Source organism: Branchiostoma lanceolatum, chromosome 9 (assembly GCF_035083965.1).
Source record: "Branchiostoma lanceolatum isolate klBraLanc5 chromosome 9, klBraLanc5.hap2, whole genome shotgun sequence".
Taxonomy (NCBI): Eukaryota; Metazoa; Chordata; class Leptocardii; order Amphioxiformes; family Branchiostomatidae; genus Branchiostoma; species Branchiostoma lanceolatum.
In genome coordinates this window covers 10159897-10183597 of record NC_089730.1, presented here as the reverse complement: position 1 = coordinate 10183597, position 23701 = coordinate 10159897, and the positions used below count along the sequence as shown (strand labels likewise).

Here is a 23701-nt window from a genome sequence, read left to right as displayed (position 1 = left end):
CTTTTACAGGTACAAGATGGGCATGTACACTTACACAGATTTCGCTGTGGATGAGAAGGGGTTGTGGATCATCTTTGCCACACCAACTAATCAAAGGAACATGGTGATTGGAAAACTTGATCCAGAAACCCTCCAAATCACTGACATTTGGAACACCAGCTATCCCATAGAGTACGTAGGTAACACCTTCATGGTCTGCGGCGTTTTGTTTGCCATCACTAACTATCGATCTCCAAGCTACGTCCACTATGTGTTTGACACCAACACTGGCGATACCTCCTTCCTAAACATCTCTTTCCCCATCAAAACTAACCTGTACAGCCTTGACTACAACCCCCGGGATGGTTTTCTGTATGGTTGGGACAGTGGCAAACAGGTTATCTATAACGTCACCTTTGATACATCGACACCTGTACCATCCCAGCAGTGGCCTAACATACCCTCCCTGCCACCTGAGAATGACGGTTCAACCATGACAGAGACTGAGGAGAAAATGCACCTGTTGTCAGAGAACAACCGTTTGGAAGAGCAGCTGAACGACATGTCTCCACAAGTTCACAGTCAGGAGCATCCTCGCAAGATGTGTTACGACTACACAGAGCCACCAAAGTACAACGAATCAGGTGAGTCATGGATGTCATTTTTCTCCAAGCAGAGGTTTGGATTAAGGGGCTAATGGTGGCCGTGATTTTTAATGCTGCCCTCCCTAGAGTGTTAAAAATCGTGGCCACTTCTAGCCCCTTGATCAAAACCTCTGCTTGGAGAATAGGATGTCATGCTGTATACTGAACTAATGAAAACTTAAGGTCTGATGCATAGATTAGGGAGCATGACAACAAGCACTGTTGGTAGACATTTGGGCCACACAAAGTTTATTTCATGAATGCATGCATGATTGATTAATTTTTTCTCTTTCAGATGTTGAGTTGTACTTTTTACCATATTCATAGTTTATCTGAAAAACAGCCAGTACCCATCTGAGTAATGAGGCTGTTGTAGCACCTTTTGACCTGCTCAGGGTACCTCCTCAATCACGGGACCCCAATTTTACATCCCTTCCAAAAGACAAATGCAGCTCCAACCAGGGTACCCTTCCCAGTTGATTCAAACCTGGGTCTCCCAGTAGCAATATTTGAACCAGGAGCTCATCAGTTGAGCTACAGGGACATCCCTTGATGCTCAACCTGATAGAAATATAACCTTGTCCTGAAGGAAAGAGTAATCACAGCTTCCTTGTGTTGCAGGCTGTGGTTACCTCACATCTGTATCTGCCCCAACCAGGCACAAGATCTTCTCCGGTAGCTACTATAAAACAGGAACATGGATGCAGGACCCAGCAGGGGCTGTCTGCAATGATGCTGTCTACGTCCTGCCTTACCACGGACATTCCTCATACAATTTTGTAGCCAAGTACACTTCTGTGTCCAACTTCAATGCTGGGCACAAGTGTTGTCAATACAACCTGCCACATCAGAGGTATGGTACAGGGCATGTCATGTATAATGGGTCCCTGTACTACAGTACCGGTGGGACCACAAACAACATGATCAAGTATGACCTGGCCACTCGCACTGTTACTGTCCGTAAAACACTTCCTGGTGCTGCCTACAGCTACTACCAATACAAGCATGGTGCACACAGCGGTATTGACTTTGCCATTGATGAAGAAGGCTTGTGGGTTATCTATGCTACCTCTGCTAACAGCGGTAAAGTTGTCATCAGTAAGCTGAATCATGATGACCTCACCGTACTGAAGACCTGGGAAACTAACTACCCCAGGACTTCTGTTGGTGAGGCCTTCATGATGTGTGGGGTACTGTACACTCTTACTAACTACAAATCACCTGGAGAAATTAACTTCTTCTACAACACTCACACCAGAACTAACTCCTTTGTCAACATCCCTTTCACGTTCTACACTGTGTCTGGACATAGTTACAATTACATGTATTCTCTTGACTACAATCCAAAGGACAAGAAGCTGTATGCATGGTATTACAGTCACCGTGGTCAATACTGGGGCCATCTTATCACCTATGACATAGAGGTGACACCACATATCTAGTCTGCTGACTAGTTTGGATCATAGTTGTAGTTGCATGTTCAGAAGGTCTATATTAAATGAAACAAATAGAGTCCATTCCAAGTCATCCCAAGGGTTGTCATTGTCATCATTTACAACTGTTTTTAATTCTTTATAATCATTTGTCTAAGAGATTTCATACTTTGGAAATATTGTGAATGTTTAGATATTTCAACTTTGTAATCATTTGCCCGGTTGTGTAAAACTTGAGAAATATTACTGATGTGGAATATGATCTTTCTAATAGTTTCTAAAAAATGGTTACAGAATTCTACCATTTTCTACCATTTTTTACAATTATTTGTAAGATCTTGTAAATGGGTCAGTGGGCTGTGAAGAAAGCAATTCACACATCTTTGCGAATTATGCTTGGGCACCATGCATAGACAGCTTGCCACAAAGGACCTAACAGTGTCCAGCAGTGACAACTAAAAATACACAGAGGCAGACAACAGGGCTGGATTAGCACCTACTTTTATGGGGGCAATTACCCTAACCCACTATTTGTAAACATTTCTCTATCTTTCGAAATTTAGAACAATCAGATAGATATTTGCAAATTATTCTGAATAAAGATATTTTTGTGCAGGCCCCTTCAAAATGTTTCTAAAACATCAATTTAGATTCAAATAAATTCAAATTTTAATTCCATTATTTTGAAAAATTAAGAATTATTGTGACTTAGATGTTCTTTTATTCAAATTAATTCAAACTAATTACAAATATCATTTAAAAACCCTTGTGGTGACTTGGAATGGACTCTATGTCCTGCAACCACCACCTCACTACAGTGTATATTCCACTGTGTCCTGTTCTTTTTGCAAGCATACTTATCAGAAACAAGTGTCTTTGCCTTTGTAGGAGTTCATAGTCCTCTGTCTTTGTCATCTGCCATCACTGTACACTTGTGAAGCAAGCTGTCCCTGTTGAATGTTTATACGGCAAGTTCTAACCCTTTCTGTGCAAGTGTGTTGTATCTGAGTATGTCTGACTATAGACCATCCAAATTGAGCAAGTTTTGTGGAGAGAGACATACATGTGGTGTAGCATAGCTTTGTTTGAAGTTTTGTGCTGTTTGGTGAAAAGCATTATATGTCCTGTGTTTGATATTAGTTGATGGCTTGGTGTTACTGACTGAATTGTCATAAAAATGTATAACTATAAGTGTTTTGTAATGTATCCACCTGAAGTATTGGTTGCACCATGGTGTTTTGGGTGATTTTTGGACAATGATGGTGTTTAGAATGAACAGTTTTTTTTTATACCTACACTACACAAGATTTATAACATTGTTTTCATGAATGGGGTTTTGTGTTATCATCATCATCTATCGGCCATCCGCCGGGACTAAATAAGTTATAGGATGAAAGTGAAAAGTGTGTTAAAATGAACTTATCATCATAGTGCTGAAATATGTACTGAATAATGTGTATTATCCAAGAGTATCTGATATACATTGTATAGACAAGACTTATATTGAACTTTTCATGTTTTATCCTGGGGAACCTCTGAATGCACATCAGCATTTCTTCTAAGGAAAACAAAAGTACAGAATGTTAAACCTATCTAGAGATTATGTGCAGTGACTTGTTCTCACTGGCATCAGAACTATGTGTTGCATTTGAATTGCTAACAACAAAGGTCATATTCTTATTGTTAGCAGTGAAGATGTACATTTTGCAATTTACCTGAATCTAAAAACAGTCTACTACCACTTTTTGTTACATGTAAATAAATGAAAAGTATCTCAAGTGATGTTAAATAAGTGGAGTTATCTTCAGGCACACTAAATTGCACTGCAAAGTGTCTTTGTTTGAGGATATTTTCAGCAAGAGTGTTTACACAATAACTTTACCATTTTAGTCAGATTTGATAAATTTTTTCATATGTCTCGTAATTTAGCATCTTGGCGTGGGTTTGCTAATATCATTTTTAAAGGAACATTACAACTGTGTGTGTCATTTTTGAGTTGACTAATATTGATTCCTAAAAACAGTTCTGATATGTTAAATTGAATGTAGCCTGTCTGTAAAATAAAGTTGGTGCTTTAGACTACTTACAACTTTCTAAAACATCATTTCTTGAAGAAGTCAAACAAACATCACTCTTAGTGAAACCTTTAATCACTTAGCCGTGATTCACCAGGATTTGTAATCCAGCATAACTGAAGTATCTGTACACAGAACCATCCATGGATTTCTTTCAACCATCATCTAACGTTACACTAGATCAAAGCTATAAATAGCCAAACTTTGCATCAAAGAGTTAGTTCAGGTTATTTACTGCACCAGAGAGCACTTGTCCTGAGTTGTCCACTTTGTTTCCTACCCTCGGGACGATTGAAAGGAATGCGGACTCCTTCATGGCTCTAGCAACGGTCTAAAAGCGCCGTCTAGCGGAACAAATCTGTGATGGAGTAAGAGTTAAATCCCCTGTGGGAGTTTGCGTGTAATCGATGAAAGCGCCCCCTAGCGGATATAAAAATAATCGTCACGTCACAGCTGGTAATGTTGAGGTATGTTTTCCGAACATGGTAACAACGAAAGGACTATCACTTCGGGGGCAATGAATCTAATGTATGATGTGAGCTATAGTATACTATACATATGTTTTATCACTCGAGTACTTCAAGCATGGTTTGTATGATTATTCTATCGACTAAAGGCGCTCATTTAATATCAGAAGAGTAAGGATGACCTGGTGTGCTTCAAGCTTATAAGTGAGCCATAACGGAGCTGCATGGCACAATAAGCTATCGACAAAGAGAGGAAGAGAATTCCTGAGCTGAAGTACCTCCTTGGTCACAGTCAGGTGCAACTTGTTTGTGATGGAGGATCACCGTCGTTACCTGCAGTACCTTAACTCTTCACTAGTCGGCGCTTCATGGATAACATCCAGCCACGGCCAGGTGTAGTCTGTATTTTGGTGCCTCGAAACGACTTGATAGTGCAGAGTGGAGGTAAGAATAAGGTAGCAATATAAAGAAAGAAAACAATGGTTTCAAGAGCCGTTGTTGCATTATAAAGAAGAGTTGTTGCGAATTTGTATTCTCCAACCAAAACCGTGTATAAAGTGAAAGACTGTGTCATGGTGTGAATTAACTGAGTGTTGCGGATATATCATTGCGTGTTATCTAGAAACATCAAGAACTTTTATCTACCAACAGCAATCCTATACAAATGGGGTTATCGGTGTTGGAAACAGTTACCCTTTCAGATCGTCTGCCTTAGCAGTCTGGCTGTCATAACGTGACTATATATGGATATTAGGTGTCATTGTGAGATTGGGTCAAAGGCTAAAAGGTTTTTGCCAGGTGAGTCCACGTACGTGAGTTCCCTGTCTCCAAGGTGATTCGAACGGAATTACTAAATTCAGCTGCTTGTCTGTGAACATGTTGAGGCTCAGGTTTGTACTCAGAATGTGGACAGTTTAGAGTTATGCGATGCTGTAGTAGTACTCATAGCCGCGGCGACTGTTGGAGGGCTTATTTTTCTTGCAGTCTTGTAGAACTTGTACATTTTGCCCTATCAACAGAGCTAATGAATAAGACGGCAAGCGCAAAAGAAGCCCGCCAACACTGGCAACAGTCGCCGCGGCTAAAGTAGTCATATGAAAAAGCCTTTCTAAACCCATACTATACACACTTGTATTAGGAAAAATTAGCCCTTAGATATATATAGAACTGTAGTTGTGCACCATCCATACTTTGTACCTTGTACAATTGTTGCGCAATAAAGTTAACGTTATATAAAATGTTTATTGTGGAAAATTAACTGGCATGTTTAGTTTGTTTGATATATACGAATATAATGTGATTTTGGTTGCAAACAAAATATTGACTATACCACCTGTGTTACAGATGTCATCAACATAATTTACCCAAATGGCCTTTTTGTTGGCTGAACCACAAGTGAAAGATACATCATCCAGTGTAATATCGCATAGATAATGTACTATTGAGTGTGAAGCATGTGTGTTGTTGATAACTTGTGCACAGTGTCAAAATGAAATAAGATAAAATCTTTAATTAATATAATTGTTGATGTGACATTTAAAGAAACGTACATTTCACATTATGTACATTATGTATATAGCAATTGTTTGTAAAAGGTTACCTAAATTTCATGAAGAAATGTGGTATTTATGTTATGTTTATCTTATTCCGATTTTCGTCAAAAACTCCAATGATTTGCATACAGACATTAACAAGCTAAGTGGACTATGTGTGGCTTCGTAAACGTAATGGTGTGGTAGTCTAAGAACCTTAAAAGTTACAAATGTCTAACCTTAACGGATGTAAACGTTAAACTTTGTATTTCTACAAGTTATAGGGCGAAGACTTAGCTTTGGGCATATGAGTATGTTGTATATGACTTGTACAGAGAACAGTGTTGCTTCAATGTGTATATACTTTTGATACTATAGTGTTCCATAGTCAGATTTATGGTGGTAGTATTTATGTCAAAATGAAGATCAGTAGATATGTTTTCTCCATCTATTGTCCTCTCTTCTAGTCCATGTCTAACTCATTGAATAAAGAATATTCTTCCATGATCTGTTTCTCTGTTTTTGCTTGTCTTTTTATTGTCACATAAGATACGAGGCCTCCAAGCTTTTGATTTGACATACATTTGATTTGGCCAATCCACATGGTTTACCAACTTACCAAATAAATATATCCACATTAATTACTCTCACCTGTGTCACAGGTGTAGATCAACATAATTTACCCAAATGGTCGTTTTGGTGTCCAGACCACAAATGAAAGACGCGTCCTGTAGAAGTAGTTTAAAGATTTGCGGGGGTGTAGGTGGGGCTGGGGAAAACAAACTCGGGTTTGAATAACGATATCAGATTTGCATACGATATTAAACCTTGTATTGAGGGTAGGGCTAGAAGAGTCTGGGAAATGGTGGGAAAATGAACTTATAATGACTAATTTTCGTAATATTTGTATGTTTTTTAATAATTCTGACATCATGAAACATTCTGTTACGTGACGTCTTGCGACGCAGCCTGGCGTGGCCAGACCGGCCTTGAGGGCACCGCGGAGGGCCCTAGTTTTTGAGACACTAACTTCCCAGACAGAGAAGTAGTGATCTCCTAAGCCATAGGACAGCTCAGCTCAGCCGTCCAAGGCTCGTAAATGTCAACCCACTTGAGCTGACATCTTCTCCCGAAAAGGGAGGTTGTCATTCCATGACAAGCGTGGAACGACATAACTTCAAATCATTCTTGTAAACCCCAGAGTAGCTCCGGAAAACTTTTACTTGTGGTCCAAGAACTGAGAGAAAGTATGAATTTCTGCTCATTCGTTGTTCATAACTGAACCTACTTAAGATAAGCAGTAGTCCCATTCGTACTATGATATCTACTGTTGTCTTTCCCCTGTGTTTTGCTTTTTGTGGAGAAGATTTTACTTCTTTTGGAGTCAACGATGATGATTTATGATAATATGACACCTTTGTGACGTCAGCTATGCCCACCTGTTAGTTTCAGGAGAACTAATGAACTTTTAACCTTATTTGGGTTGGTACAGTTGTTTTTCCTAAATCTAAACAGGGAGTACTCATACCATGATCGTACCAACGTGTAACTTAATTTAAAAGTCTTATTATCTTCGCCGAGAAAATTATGTTTTCGGTTACGCCAGCTGCTGGGTGGGTCTGTATGTATGTCAAGAGCATAACTCGAGAAACCTTTGATGGATCTTCATCATTTTTTGTAGGTGTGTACTAGTGATTGTGCAAAGGAAGGCCAAGTTCGAAAAACGTTCACCTGGCGTTTTAAAACAGTACTGCAGCAGACTTTGCATGTTTTTGTGCTTGTATGTAGGCAAACGTTGATGGATCTTCTAGGTAAGAAGCGGTTGTGGGAACGAAGGTCAAGTTCGAAAATAATTTATCTGGTGCTTTCCTACAGTACTGCAGCGGGCTTTGTATGTGTGTGAGTTTGTACGTCGCCAGCATAACTCGAGGTGCTGTTGACGGCTGTGCATGATATTCAGTGGGTAGGTAGGAGTGTCAGAGAGGAAGGTCAAGTTCGATGACGGGCCTCCTAGCGGATATTTAAGGTACTGCAGGAGTTTCAAAGTTTGCGGCCAAACTTTCTGGAGGCGCCAGGTTCATGATTTTCAAGTGGTAGATAGCTTCTGGGACAGGAAGTAAGTGGTGTAAATTAAGGCACCCTAGCTGCTTGTTTGGAACTACAAATGGCATTTTTGTTGTTACCTTTGGAGACGAATAACTCCAGCAGAAACTGACGGATCATCATATTTTATGGCATGTAGATAGTTTGGGTGATGCTTCAGAGAATACTTTGTTTAAAGATATTTTTAGCAAGTGTGTTTACACAATACCGTAACATTATATATGTCATATCCTTATAAGGACATTACAACTGTGTCATTTTTGTGTTGACTGATTTTGATTCCTGACATGTTCTGATATGTTACCCTGAGGGTAGCCTGTCCGTATACAAAGTTGATGCTTTAGACTACTTCTGACAACTTTCTAAAATATCAACTCCTGAACGAGTCAAACAAACATCACGCTTAGTGTAACCTTTAATCACTTAAACGTGATTCACCAGGATTTGTAATCCAGCATAACTGAACTATCTGTACACAGAGCCATCCATTGACATCATTTCAACCACCTCATCCTTCCAAATTACATTTTTATCCATATTATATGATAATCTGAAACAACAAATTACAATGAACCTTTGTTAAGAGAATAATAGAATGTACAGATCTACTGTTGATCCTGTGAAAAGAAGGTGAAATTTATAGTTTAGCCCTCAACATTAGATGAAACATCAACTTAACAGCAACTTTACAACCCCACAATGTCTGCAATATCATTACACAGTAGGTTTCCTTCTTTGATATATACATATAGAGCTGATATATACCACAGTCTTATGTCAAACATACTTTAAACAAATCATTTTGCCTTCCATTGCTGCAACTTCACACTTTGACCATAACTGTACAACTTGCATCATTATCATTAGCACAGGTATGTCTTCCTGAGAACATCCATTTTTACTTGGGAGAACAGGGTATTTTCCACATTGAGAATCACAGACCATCATTTCCTTAAGACTGGAAACACCATTGCACAACTAAGGGAAGGGACTCATGCACATAGGACTGTAGGACATTGGGAAATAAAGCTTTGGAAGGATACCTGAAAAAAAAGGTTTACAGTACACAATGAACTGAGTCTTCTAGATACCACAAAGTGTCAATGAGGAAGTTTTGATTTTTGACAAAGGGTCTGTAAAAAGAAGGAACATATCAGAACTATATCATAAACAAACAGCGAAAATGCAACCGAAACGAAACCCTGCAACAGGGGAGAAGTACACCAATGAAATATACTATAGTATCAAAATAAAATGACTTCTGGATTTTTTTCTGCCAAAAGATATTATTATCATTTCAATGCTTGTTTTGTGGAATGCTATTCACATCTCAATCCATCAAATGTCATAATTGGAGCCGTGTCCATTTGAAGCATAATGTGATTATTGTATCTCCAAGCAGATGTAGAAATCGTAACGTTTCTCAAGCTCCTTTTTCTACAGGCTCACTACTCCGCAGAAACGGAAGCTTGAGAAACATTGCAATTTTACCTTAAGGTTTCTACATCTGCTTCGAGATTGATTGCTGTAATCTCCTGCTAAATGTAAACGTCAAGTGCGTTGCCTATTCTGGATCGACAGAGAGGACAGACCCTCTGGTGTGCATAGAGCGAGTTGGTGATCTGGTCGGCACACCCCCTACAGAGGCACATGTGTCTGCACGGGAGCAGCAGCACGTTCTTCACGTTATCCTGGCACACCACACACAGACGCTTCTCCCGCTCCTTGGTGAACCTCAGCCGCACTTTCCGCGCTCGCTCGGGCGTCTGGATTTCCTCGTCTTCGGAAGACAGGCAGGAGGTCGTGGGTGTAGGGCTGCGGGGTCGTGACGTGGACGGGCCAGGCTGGGGAACTGCAGGAGAGCATTAGAACAGTTCAACAAGATGAGTCATCTAGATGATAGACTTCAGTATTGTAACTAAATGCTACAAGTTACATGTACCTTTAGCACACTGAAGTAGCCGTTTGGCTACGAATTCTCTATTGATTACCTTGTTATTTATTTATTTGGTTTATGGGGTTAAGGCAGCAGGGAGAAGGTAGATGTCAGTACTGTAAGTCTAAAAAAGGACTATGACCTGTAGTACATGCTACAAATTCTGGTACAAATCTAACTTCAGGTACTATACTGTACAAAGTTAAATTCAGGGGGAAAGGTAAAGTAGTTTAAAAAGTTGATTAAAGATCGTACAATAGCAGAAAAGCTATGAACGTCTGACGAAGAAGCTGGCGTACCATTTCGTGTGCGAAGGTTGTACCGCTGAAGTCTGGGCGGAAGCTGGCGCCTCTCCTCGCCCTCTTCACTCTCTGAGCCCCCATCGCTCGCAGAACTGTCTAATGATGAACTGTACCCGTCGTTGTCTTCCCTCCCAGACTCCTCCACATCACTCCCATCATCCCTCTCTTCCTCCTCCTCCATGTCTTGTGGCTCCTCCCTGTTTTGTGGGTTGTCCAGGTTCTGTCCAAACGTCCACATGTTGAGGTGGTGGATGATGTCGGGGAGGGGAGGGAGGGTGGTGTCATCCCACTTCTTCACCAGTAGTGCCGTGGCCCCAAGTAAGACAACAGCTGCTACAAGTTCTAGTGAGAATATAGACACCGTCAGCCAGAGGAAGTCCACTGCTTTCTTCACACTCGTCAGCATGGATTCCTGTAGGTATGTCAGTCCCTCTGCGAGGTAGTACACCGTGCTGGACGACACGGAGTACAGAATGTACGCCACCGCAAGAATCCCGTTCAACAGGAGCTGTGGCACCATCCAAGCGCACGTTCCCAGGAACGACAGGGCGGCGTGAAGTCCGTGGAATGCCTCTGCGAGGACGTAGAAGATTCCCTGTTGCAGGAGTTGCAGCAGCACCACCACGTTGGTGACCAGGTACTGCAGGGCTGCTATGATGTAGTTCACTCCCAGCTGCAGCCCTGTGACTGTCTGAAGGGCCAGAAACTGTGCTGCGGCAAAAACATGCAGTAGCACAGCCTGCAGGCCGCTCAGGATGAACGTGAGAACTGTTTGTATCGCTGTGAGGATCCCAGTCACCAACATCTGCACGGCTGCTAGAGTGTTGGTCACTAGTGCCTGTACAGCTCCTAGAGTGTTGGTCACTAGTGCCTGTACAGCTCCTAGAGTGTTGGTCACTAGTGCCTGTAGTCCACCAAACACACTCGTCCCGGCTGTGGTAACCCAGGACAACACATGGCTACCTGTCAGATGGACTCCTGTCTTCACAAACTGCCATCCTTCCAATACTCCATGGAGTAACGTCTTACCGAAGACTTGAAGGCCGTACAGAGTATGGGACCCTACTATGCACAACGCGTGCCAAGTCTGTGTGGAGACGTACGTCAGAACCAGCTTCAGAACTCCACCAAAGTCCCAGATGACACCACCAGCCACCTGAAGGCACACCAGGACGTACTGTACCATTAACCCTGTCAGGTACAGGAAGTCCAACAGGAGGGTACATATCTGTGGGAGACAAATAGCAAAAAGTGAACACAATCATACGCGTAACAATATCTGCACACAACTGTATAAAACTCCTGTAGGGCTCCAAGTTTCCGCTGTCATGTAAAAAGATAATACAGTGAGACAAAGGAATGTACTAGTAAAACGTGTAATACTGTTAAAATCTTGAAATGTTCCCACTCGAATAATTTTAGCGTTTTTTGTGGTGACCTTTTACCACGAAATCCTATCACCGCAAATATGTGTTTTAACGTTATATAACTATGCTAGAGAATTTTTTCAACCGTGAACTAAATAATAAAACACAGCCAAAATCCCTTCTACCGCAAAATAAAATGACAGCGAAAGTAAATGACTCTATCGTACCTGAGTGAGAATTCCCCAGCACGTTTTAGCCACCGACACCACGGTGCTGACTGTGACACTGGCTATGAAGTGGAGTGTGATGAAGACCTTGGACATCATGTCGTAGTGAAGGGTGAGGAGCCTGTGTCCGAAGTACAGCGCCCTCCCCACGCCTTCTTCCACCGACTCCGAGATGGCCGACAGTGTGTTCAGCACGGTTGCCATGGTGATGGTTGAGTATTGACGTGATTATTTGCCAGCCTACAAACGTATAGTCTGAAATCTGCTATGGTTGAAACCTGAAAAAAAGGGAAAATACCTCATTGTTATCTGGATGTCTTTGCACCAAAATCAGGAGCAAATTTAAAATGTTTTGGCAAGTTGTTATGCTCTTATCATAGGCCTGATAACATCTTGATCAATCCATGAATTGTCATCATGCTAAAATGGCTGTTACAATGTAAATTACCGTGCTAGCACCTTAAAAGTGATTCATATTGATTGATTGATTTATGAAGTTAGCATATTAAACAACAGCTAGTGCTACTTCTCGAACACTTCAAGCGCTCCAGTGACATAATTTTCATGCCAAGTACCACAAGCATCTCTATGTACTCTGGCGTGGTAGGTCATAATGTCATAAAAATGGGGCAAAGTCTATCTTCGTTAACGTTATAGCATTAAGTTCATAACATTCATTGGTATTGCGCAATATGTGGTAGTCCCAACAGTAGAACTGTGTTTGATCTACATGGAATTGACTGGTCGGGGTCATCACTTCATGATTCGTCCCTAAATTCCTGTAAAACACCAACTGATCTTCAGTTCAAACCTCAACATGCATCTACTCCCTCAAGAAGTAGCCAACAAGACAAGTGGAGAGATAGACCTTTACGTATTTTAAATATTAATTTCCAGTCAGCTAGCTCAAAAAGATCAGAACTTCCACATCTTTTGGAAAGTCTAAAACCTGATATAGTCATTGGATCAGAGACTTGGCTAGATCCAACGATTGCAAGTACAGAATTCTTCCCAGATTTGTATAGAGTATACAGGAAAGATAGAGGTGGACGTGGGGGAGGTGTGTTGATTGCCGTCCACAACAACATTGACAGTTTTGCAGCCCCGGAGCTGGAGGTGGACAATTGCGAACTCCTGTGGGTACGCATGAAGTTGAGAGGTAGGCGAGCCCTCTATGTTGCTGCCTTTTACAGACCGGACGTTGGCGACGAGCCTAGTCTGATACACTTGGCTACATCACTTCAGAGGGCATCTCAGTTACAGAATGCTTTCCTTCTCATAGGGGGTGATTTCAATCTCCCCGGATGGGATTGGACCACAACCACCTTAAAACCAAAGGCACCTCATCCCCGTCTTCATCAGGACTTCCTTAGTATGCTGTATGACAATGGCTTAGAACAAATGGTCAAGCAACCAACTAGGGAAGCCAACACTTTGGACCTGTTCTTAACAAACTTTCCCGACTTGGTCCCCCGGGTAGAGGTGGTACCTGGACTTTCAGACCACTGTATACCGTACTGTGAAATTAGCACCAGTGCTAGGAGAAAGAAACAATCTCCACGCCAGATCCCCCTGTACAATAAGGCAGATTGGGACAGTCTGAGAGCTGCAGCCATAGAACTTAGTACAGAAATTCAGGGAAAACATGACAATTTTACAACAGAAGAGCTATGGGTTACCTTTAAAGACTCTTTACTCGCAGCAGTTAAGATGCATATACCACACAAAGTGGCAAGGACCAAGACTGACCAGCCTTGGGTCACGCCAAGTATCCGGAAGCTCATCAATAGACGGAATAGGAAATACCGTCAGATGAAGAAAACCGGATCGGCCTCACTGAGAGAGGAGGTGAAGGTACTACGCCACACTATCCAGCGACAGATTCGCCGGAGTTACTGGAGCTACCTGAACTCAGTCTTTACCGAAGAAACAGCGGCTGGTCAGCCGGGTAAGAGGTTTTGGACATACATTAAAAAACAGCGCTCGTCCAATGTGGGCGTGGCACCACTCAAAAAGGATGGTCATTTGACTTCAAACCCTCAGGAGCAAGCAGAACTGCTAAACGACCAGTTCCAATCTGTCTTTGGGGAGGGTAGACAATACACTGATGAAGAATTTGAACAGAAAACTGGTATGCAAAACACTGACATCCCAGCAATGGACAATATAAACATCAACTGCGAGGGTGTGAGGAAACTCATGAAGAAACTTGATCCTCACAAAGCAGGAGGACCAGACGGTATAAGCACCAGAGTGCTGCGGGAGCTTGCAACAGAACTAGCACCAGCACTCACAGTCATCTTTCAGTCCTCTTTAACAACGGGGTCAGTCCCAAAGGACTGGAGGAGGGCTTATGTCACGCCAATCTTCAAAAAAGGAGAACAATATAACCCTGCTAACTATAGACCCGTATCATTGACATGTATTGTATGCAAAATTATGGAGCACATTGTGGTTGGCTCTGTAATGCGACACTTTGAAACCTATTCCATCTTGAATGACAGTCAGCACGGATTTCGACCAGGTCGTTCTTGTGTGAGCCAGCTCCTGGACTTCTCAGAGGAGATAACGACCAACTTGGAAAGTGGAAAGCAGACCGACGTCCTTGTAATGGATTTTGCAAAGGCGTTTGACCGCGTCAACCACAGTCTGCTTATCCACAAGCTCCGACGCTACGGTATCCAAGGTACCGCGCTGTCATGGATAGACAGTTTCCTCAAAGATCGGTGCCAGGCGGTCCGGGTTGACGGACACCTTTCCTCATTCGTAGAAGTCAGGTCTGGAGTCCCGCAAGGCTCTGTACTAGGTCCCTGCCTTTTTCTAGCATATATAAATGACCTACCAGAGAAGTTGACAGCACTGGCTCGACTGTTTGCGGACGATACAGCAGTGTATAAGGTTGTAGTAAACAGCAAGCAACAAGACCAACTACAACAAGATCTCCAACACCTTGCAGAATGGGAGAGAAGTTGGGATATGCAGTTCCACCCAGCTAAGTGCGTGTCCATGGCGGTTACCAGGAGTAGGACACCACTATCCCGTTCTTACGTACTACATGGTCACACCCTAGAAACAGTCCGCACAGTAAAGTACCTAGGAGTCACAATGAGTCACGATGGTACGTGGGATCACCACATCAACAACATGGCAAACAAAGCGAACAGGGTCCTGGGTTTCCTCAGAAGAAACCTGAAAATTAGTTCTACCAGTATTAAGGAAAAGGCTTACAAAGCCTTTGTTAGACCACTCCTAGAGTACGCGTCCAGTGTATGGGACCCGTACACCCAGAAGAGCATTGCCAGGTTGGAATCGGTACAACGACGGGCCGCTAGGTTTGTGCTGAACCGTTACCACAACAAGTCAAGTGTGGGTAGCATGTTGCTACAACTGGGCTGGGAACCACTTGAGCAGCGACGCAGGACACAAAGGCTCGAGGTGTTCTGCAGGATCAGAGATGGTCTCGTCGAGTGTCCGGTCATAAGGGACAAGATAGTCCCAGCACCCCCGCGTGGACGCCGCATGTACACTGAACAGTTCACAAGGATTAAGACCAGAACACTGTACAGGGCAGAGTCCTTTCTGCCCAGAACCATCCGGGACTGGAACAACCTCCACAAAGACGAAGTGGAGGCGGTGGTTGCGGCCACAGGTCCAGTTTAAACAGCAGCAGGGAAATAAGACCCCCTCCTCCCTTTGATACTGACATGGATTGGATACAGACTATGATTTTTTGGACACTGGACATGATATTAAGGAACTGGAACGACTATGAGCAGGATGCACTACTTACTTGCGATAATACTCATCAACAAGAGTGTGCGCAGTAACGGCAAGACAAGACAAGACATAACGTTAGCCGTTATGTGTTAACAGTGTAAATTATATTACAAACGGAGCTTTCTTCCTGCTCAGAGATAGGTTATATAGCTTTTTTCCTACCTCAGCATTGTCCCTCTGCGTTTGTACGTACGTTCTGTGGGTAAAGTGGCCTATAAAGTGTTATTCAAGCAGCATTGACACAGGTGACAACAAGAAACAACCTTGGAGAAACAAACAAACTGTCTTATGTCTTCCTGCGGCCATGACAGGTACTTACTGGTCGCCGGTCAAAGGGCACAGCTGCACTTTACAAAAATACCGCTAGGGAGCGCACATGCACGGTGGTGGGGTTATCATCTTGCAACTTTGTGTGCGGTCATCATTCAACCGACGTTTGAACGTTATATGTAACGTTACCTCATCATATCAGAGCATTTTAACAAAGCTATTGTATCGTAGAATATCTTGAAAGATTTTGGTATGCTTATTGTAATGCTCTTTTAACACAAAAATTGTTCTCCGGTATGTTCATCATGACTTGGTAACTTTACCCGTGAGTGACGTTTTTATGTTATTCGCACTGCAGTCAGCACGTTCCCGGCCGCCTCCAGAAAAGCTCACGAACATGAAATGATATGTCACCTGTCACCTAAACAATGGTGAGATTTGTACCTTTATCAGTAGGACTGATTTCAGTTTTTTTCTCGGCATCTTCAATTGTCCATCATCAGCATTTACCATTAACATTGATGTAAAGAATATTAGAAATCATTACCGATAACGTGATGAAGTTTCGAAAAAGTCTACTGCACGTCTTGGATGTTTTCCGCTTATTTCTTTGATATGTGCTCTCGTGGTTTTCAAGATTCAAGACGCTGGTACGCTGGCAATGATGCACAGTCTCTGCGCTGCCACATATTCCTGACGAACTTTCTATCAAATGGCGTTATCCAAATTCCTCCAGGTGTTGAGAATACCTAAAAAACATGCTGCAATGTGGTGCTTTTGAAGCTGAAAGGATGTGTTCAGCTACTCACAATTGCCCACATGTGATGAACCGCACATATGATGATTGCCCGCGTGACAATGGGGACGACTAGCGGTTTGTCCAATTATTGCAGCATCCCGACGGGCGTTTTGCTGCAGTAATTTGTTTTGATCACTAATCGGCGCTTTTCAACCATTCAGAATTCGATCATTCATACCATACGAACACGTTGATTATTCAGTCCAAGGATAAGTTTAAAGTTATCCTTCCAATGTCTTTACACGCCGTGTATACCAGTGCTACCGCTATTTGTCATGAAATCTTAAGTCTCCTCAATTCAATTCAATTCAATGACTATCGTTGTCATTTCCTTTAGAATTGATACAGGAATAGAAAGGTATTGTAGAAGCAATACTTATTCATTAATCTTGGATCATCTTGACTAAAATAGGGTTTTTTTTTTATTACATTTTTGTCCAACAACCACCTTCACAGGGGCTGTCTTGGTTGAATTAACAGACACTTTTACTAATACAAAAAAATAATGGTGACAATAAAGAATCTATTCCCTCATGACAAGAATGTTTATTCTTCACATGTAATAAGGTTGCACTGTACAAGCACTGATCTATTATACTCCGACTCTAAATTTATAGTCTGCAATTTCACACTGTCCCTGAATGTTGATGTCTGTAATTTTCCTATACTACAAGTACGCAATATAAACAACACAGATATTGTAGCATTTTGCAAGGTGATCTGCAATAATTTCTGGTCATGATTTACATGAAAAAAATGTACTTTACACCACAAAAAACATTCTCTTCAGTGTTTAAGAAACAATTACAATTAAATCCATTCACCATCAAGCCATTGAGAGAGATTCTGTCTCATGTTGTTCTCATTTTCATTAAAGTTAACTTATAATTCACAACCTTCACTGTGGAATAAACGGTCATTGCTGCCATTCTAAAACAATTACATACCGGTGCATCTCAATCTTCCAAGAGTTTAAAAGTCTTCACAGACTTGTTCTTTCCCCATCAGTGTATATAGTCTTAATCAAGACGTCTCTACTTCTCATTTCTGTAAGAATACATTAATGATAGTTACATCTTTCAAAAGCTTTTCCAATGTGATTGTAATAGTGCCAAGAAAACAGTGAGTATTATGCAGATACTGGAATGCTTTTGCACATAGATATGAAATGGTAACACAAATTTGGTGTTAATGTAGTGGAGTACTAAAACTCATTAAGATTAAGTCTCTCAAGAACAGATTCTCATGAAAACAAATGGAGGTGTTGGACAGAAAATAATTCTAAAATTTTCAATGGATCAAAATCAGAAGGGAGCATCTACATCCCCCATCTCCACATACACAGTCTTGACCTGAGTGTAGTACTCGACAGTAACCACCCCGTTCTCCCTGCCCAGGCCCGACTTCTTGAACCCGCCGAACGGCACGGCCACATCGATGATGTTGAAGTTGTTGATGTAACATGTCCCAGCCTGCATCTGTGCAATCACGCGGTGGGCCCGCGTCAAGTCACTGGGCAAGGGAAGAGAGGACAGCAAAATCAAATAACCTGCATATACATTTCAATGTCATTATTCTCTTCATTAAGTAACTGGGAAATACTTGGAAACACAGTAGACAGACAAGTTTTATGAACTATTTTCAAATCTGAATAAGTAACAAATTTTCAGATACACAACATAACACAAAAAGCAAACATACAAACCTATTAATTACTAAATTTTTCTTGCATAAGGTATCAAATGAAAAATGAGTTCACACCATCTACTTTTTAAGTTGTTTATTGGAAACAACTGAATGGTCTGAGAGGTATGGAAGCAGATGATAAGGATTCAATTCATTATCAGTCATGCAGTAAGTATAAATCTGATTGAGAGTGCTAAGGGAAAATATCTATAAAACTATCAACGTGAGCAACAAATAGGTGAATAACATGAAGAAAATTTGCATTCAGCAAACCATTTTTGGCAACACCTCGAAGGATAAGCCAGCACCACTCACTTTGTAAAAACTCCCCCGGCGAGTCCGAATTCCGTGTCGTTTGCCCTCTGTATGACCTCCTCCTCTGTATCGAACCCCAGGATGGAGGCCACGGGGCCGAACACCTCCTCCCGCACGATGGTCATGTCGTCGTGACAGTTGGTGAGGACGCACGGCGAGATGTAACAACCCTTCAGCTGGGGGTCATCCGGGGTCACCAGCTCACCTCCACAGGCCACTACTGCACCCTGGGTACAGGACAGGCACAGAAGGAACAGTTTTTAGACTATCTCAAGATTTGTGCAAGCACTGAATGATGGTGTTAATGATTTGACTATTGTAAAGGCAAGAGAAAAATAATGATGTTTTCAATTGAGCTCTGTACATGTAGCAGTATAGTAGACATACAACACTTCATTGTGTCTTCTGTCAATATTGTGTAGTTTAAAATCTATAGGCAGTTAGCACTTGATTAAAGTAACCAGTCAGTGAGTAGTAGTTCTATAAAGTAGTCCATGGGCCAGACCTCAAAATTTTACATATCACTACCACCTGAGGTGGCAAATTTTCCTTCTGATTTTCAAAAAGTAGAGTGTCTGAGGGATATATTTTGATATGATAGCCATCGCAGGGTGGTAGCTTTGACCCGGCTATCTGACCTTGACCTTTTGACCCCTACACGAACCAGGTCCTTTGATACAATTATCCAAAGGGGAGTGTCAATCAATAAAACATTAATATTTTCAATTGAAACTTGGTGGGCTGGTACAGAATAAACCAGGGATTACAGAAATGTAAGTTTTATTTCAATATTCAAATCCTATGAAGAGTTATCAATATTTGAAATGTGATTTTTTTGAAAATTTTGGGTAAAAAATGTAAATTTCCACTTTTCGAAAGCTATCATTTATTCAAAACACTTGAATGAACAGAGTTAACTACAACAGACAATCTTATCCTACCTCCTTCTTTGCTCCCTCCAGGTAGGTCATGACCTTGTCTGCCTGGTCCTGGTGAATCATGGCACCGACCCGGGTCTCGTCATCCATGGGGTCACCGACCTTCATCCTCGCGGTGCGCTCCACCAGCCTCGACAGGAACTGGTCCATCACAGAGTTCTCCACAAACACACGGGTTGCGTTAGAACACACCTGGACGCACGGGGGAAGTGATGTACCATTAAGATAGTCTGATTCAGAACATGCCTGTCACACAGGAATACATGCCATCTATTGGCACCGGTCAGAACACATCTGGAGATATCAGGACAGTCATATCTTACCACACAGGTAAGAAGGACATCATAGAACATGAAGACAGGTCAGAAAAAGCTTCTTTAAAAAAAAATAATACCAGTACAGTACAAAGATCAATGCTATATGTAGCAGGACAGGTTACTCCTTGCAATTAAATAGGACTTTAGTGCAATATATGTGTACTTGAGAAGTAAACATACATTTCACAAAAATTGATAAAAACAAAGAGGTGACAATTTTCTTAAGTCATGGTCCTGAAACTGAAGACATGACCAGACCACTGACCTCTCCCTGAGACAGGAAGTTCCCCAGCATGGCCCCGCCCACAGCGTTGTCCAGATTGGCGTCAGCAAACACGATCAAAGGAGACTTCCCTCCCAGCTCTAACGTCACAGCCTTGATGCCACCTGCGGCAGCCGCCATCACCTGTAACAGGACACCACAGGTGTGAACAATGACATACAGAAACAACAACGACATACAGAAACAAGAAAATTGCTTTGCTAAACAACTATGTACTCTTAAACCATTCTCATTCCTGCATATGAAATAGAAACAATAGGTTAAGAATGATAATACATGCATTTCCTTCAGACTTTCCTTCAGACTTTTTATCTTCTATGGGCTGAAAGTAACACCTAATCCTAATAGGCAATTGCTTTTTCTCATTTCATGTGGTGTACATGTAGAATGAAGCTTATCAGGAAACTTGCACTTTCGTCAATTGTCTTTTAAGTGCATTGTATACAGACTGTATGGACAATTCATGTTTTAGTTTACAAATGCAGCCTTCTACTTTCACTGAATACTTATCTCAAACTTTTAATTACAATAGATCTGCTTAAGGCTTGCAGAAAAAAACTGAAAAAGTTGCCACTTTATGGATATCAGCAGTACCTTAGAGCCGGTAGGCACACTACCAGTAAAGGAGACTTTAGCGACATCAGGGTGTTCACACAGCAGTGTCCCCGTCTCCCCTGCACCCTGTACTACATTATAACAGCCGTGGGGGAGTCCTGCCTCTGTGTACACCTCTCCTAACATCACCGCTGTGATGGGGGTGAACTGGGACGGCTTGAACACAAACCTGCAACATGGAGGTTTCAGAAAGTTCAGTAACTAATATAATGTAACATTTGAAACCTCAACTCTCATTATTATGCCGTTTGCCATAAGACCGCCACATTAAAAAACAGCGTCTTTGAAATGTTTAGCTAGATTTTCTGTGGAAAATTACATGTATTTGGCCAAAGGTGGACATGTAAAATATTGAGATCTTTCTCAAGCATAAAGTATGTGTGTAAAAGTAAGAGCTTTATTACATGCATACATGTATGTACTTATTGATGTAAATCTTACGTGTTTCCACATGCCAGTGCCGGTGCTGACTTCCACCCTGCCATCTGGATAGGATAGTTCCATGGCCCGATCCCGGCACACACTCCCAGGGGCTCCCTCTTGGTGTAGGCAAATGAACCATTGGCCAGTGGGACATGTTGGCCTGCAGCAGATGGAGAAAACAGTGGTGAGAAGCTACACCGTGCAACAAAACAGATAATTCCCTTGAGAGAATTGCAAAATGTAAATGGAAAGCATGTAATTTCTTAGTCTTTTTCATAAATGGCAGCATTGGTAAAGCTATCTTTTGGGGTTTCAGCCTCTAGCCAGCTGTCAGCCAATCAGAGAATGGCCTAAATGTTTGTTTAGGTAAAGCTGATTCTCTGATTGGCTGACATTTGGCTAGAGGCCATACCCACAAAAGTGGGAATCTCAGCCTGGTTTAACAGGCATCCGTAAAGCATATTGTATACATGTAGGCTGTGGGCGAGGCTCTGCGTGGAAAATGTCATCAGGCAGTTTTGTCTGATGAATGTGAACTTGAATATTTTAAGGACTATATTAAAGGAGTCTTTAAAAAAACTGACAAGAAATGTCAGCACACCTGCGATTGAAGGAGCTAGCCCAGAGAAGTACTCGATGGCATCTATGGCTGTCCAGATGTCCATCCTGGCCTCGTAGATAGGTTTCCCCGTGTCCCTGGTCTCCCAGTAGGCGAACTCCTCCTGCCTGTCCTTGATGATCTGTGCGGCCCTCTGCATGATCCTGGACCTCTGCAGGCCTGTCAGCTGGCTCCATTCTGTAAAGGCTTCCTTGGCACTCTGGACAGCTCTGTTCACCTCGTCTGGACCAGACGTCTGTAGCTCAATTAGTAGATCTCCTACAAATAAAAAAGGGAGCAAGAGTACAATCATCTTGTTGGTAAAAAAAACAACAAATGATTCTGAAACTTCACTGATTTTCATTAGGAATTTGAAAATGAACATCCAAATAAAAAGTGTTTTTTCTTGCAATGATATCAAAACTGAATACCCCAAAATTATTTCATCATTTCATTTTCACCTGTTGCAGGTTCCAACACCTTCATGACCTGGGAGGGTTCAGGGTTCAGAGGTGACACCCTTTCCCCGTTGATGTAGTTGAAGTGCAGTGGGAGTTTCCCATTATTGACTGTGGTACACACGCCCCTCCTACCAACAACCTGCACACCCCTCAGAACCACCTGCTGCAGCCACATGGTTCGTTCCTACAAAATCAAGGGACACAGTAAGTTTACAGGCATGGCTATCAACATCCTATCAATAGTCGTATTATAGTGCAAAGAAAAATCTTATCAACATCCTGTCAATAGTACAAAGAAAACTCTAATTGACAGGACCATCCTGCCGATAGTGAAAAAAAAAAATCACTGAAAAATCCTACCAAAAGTGAAATTCTTATTGACAGGAATATCCTTCCTTTAATGCCAAAAATAATTCTTATTGACAGGAGCATCCTGTCAATAGCTTCTGTCTGAATTGAAAATACTCTTATGTCTCACTATGATGAACAGAACTGTGTCAAGGGAGTGATGATTTTGCGACTTGAATTCTGTTCTGAAGAATAAAAGGTGTGCGATTCAAAAGTTGGGGGAAAATAACCATGATTAAAAAATCAAAGCAACATGATTTTGAGATATAACACTATGTATGGTGTAAATGTTATAGACTGAGCTAACACGGAAGCTGCTATGAAGACCAGATCCTCGCAGACCTTGAAGATACAAAATAAGTGTAAGCAAAGACATTATACAAGTGAAACGTCCTTGCGAGACTAAGCAGGTTAGCAGGCCAAAGGCCATATGATACTGATTTGCACCACCCTCCCCACACAGTAAACTTTCGTTTCTTTGATTTCATATCTGTTTCCACAAATTATAGAAACGTGGTGATAATGAACTCCATATCATTAAGTTCTGTCTAAAGAAGAAGAAGTAAATAATAGTCTCACCAATTGTCCACAGCTATCAGCAGAGTTTACAAACAAACTTTGCCTGTTGCAAGCATGTCACAGCTGACGGCGATGGGAAGGTCAAAGTTCACAGTTCGTTGGAATATGCCACTTTTCTTGATTAATCATTCAAAAGGTATTGAATACTATTAAGAAGAAATGCTTAAAAGCTTAACAAGTTACATCATATACACATCTTAATGTTAAATATAAATCGTTTTTTCTAA

At 41.7% G+C, this 23701-nt stretch overlaps 4 protein-coding genes across 4 annotated transcripts; 2 read left to right on the top strand and 2 right to left on the bottom strand.

Moving 5' to 3' along the window:
* The first annotated feature begins 16 nt into the window (after positions 1 to 16).
* Positions 17 to 4024, top strand: LOC136441223 (noelin-2-like). The gene is made up of 2 exons (XM_066437378.1): positions 17 to 623; positions 1245 to 4024. Exons 1-2 carry the CDS (start codon positions 17 to 19, stop codon positions 2063 to 2065), a joined length of 1428 nt encoding a protein of 475 aa, XP_066293475.1. The 3' UTR covers positions 2066 to 4024.
* A 4611-nt stretch (positions 4025 to 8635) lies between these two features.
* LOC136441895 (E3 ubiquitin-protein ligase RNF26-like) lies at positions 8636 to 16170 on the bottom strand. Its single transcript, XM_066438441.1, has 4 exons — positions 16005 to 16170; positions 12066 to 12343; positions 10469 to 11699; positions 8636 to 10085 (listed from the first exon to the last, which is right to left on the bottom strand). Exons 2-4 carry the CDS (start codon positions 12267 to 12269, stop codon positions 9772 to 9774), a joined length of 1749 nt encoding a protein of 582 aa, XP_066294538.1. The 5' UTR covers positions 12270 to 12343; positions 16005 to 16170; the 3' UTR covers positions 8636 to 9771.
* LOC136442597 (uncharacterized) lies at positions 13776 to 15725 on the top strand. The gene is made up of 3 exons (XM_066439542.1): positions 13776 to 14389; positions 14570 to 14751; positions 15022 to 15725. Exons 1-3 carry the CDS (start codon positions 13776 to 13778, stop codon positions 15723 to 15725), a joined length of 1500 nt encoding a protein of 499 aa, XP_066295639.1.
* Positions 16171 to 17433: 1263 nt separating the features above from the next.
* LOC136441789 (4-trimethylaminobutyraldehyde dehydrogenase-like) lies at positions 17434 to 23585 on the bottom strand. Its single transcript, XM_066438268.1, has 9 exons — positions 23475 to 23585; positions 22548 to 22731; positions 22090 to 22365; positions 21507 to 21648; positions 21045 to 21234; positions 20433 to 20573; positions 19854 to 20042; positions 18913 to 19139; positions 17434 to 18423 (listed from the first exon to the last, which is right to left on the bottom strand). Exons 2-9 carry the CDS (start codon positions 22720 to 22722, stop codon positions 18216 to 18218), a joined length of 1548 nt encoding a protein of 515 aa, XP_066294365.1. The 5' UTR covers positions 22723 to 22731; positions 23475 to 23585; the 3' UTR covers positions 17434 to 18215.
* Between the last annotated feature and the right edge of the window lie 116 nt (positions 23586 to 23701).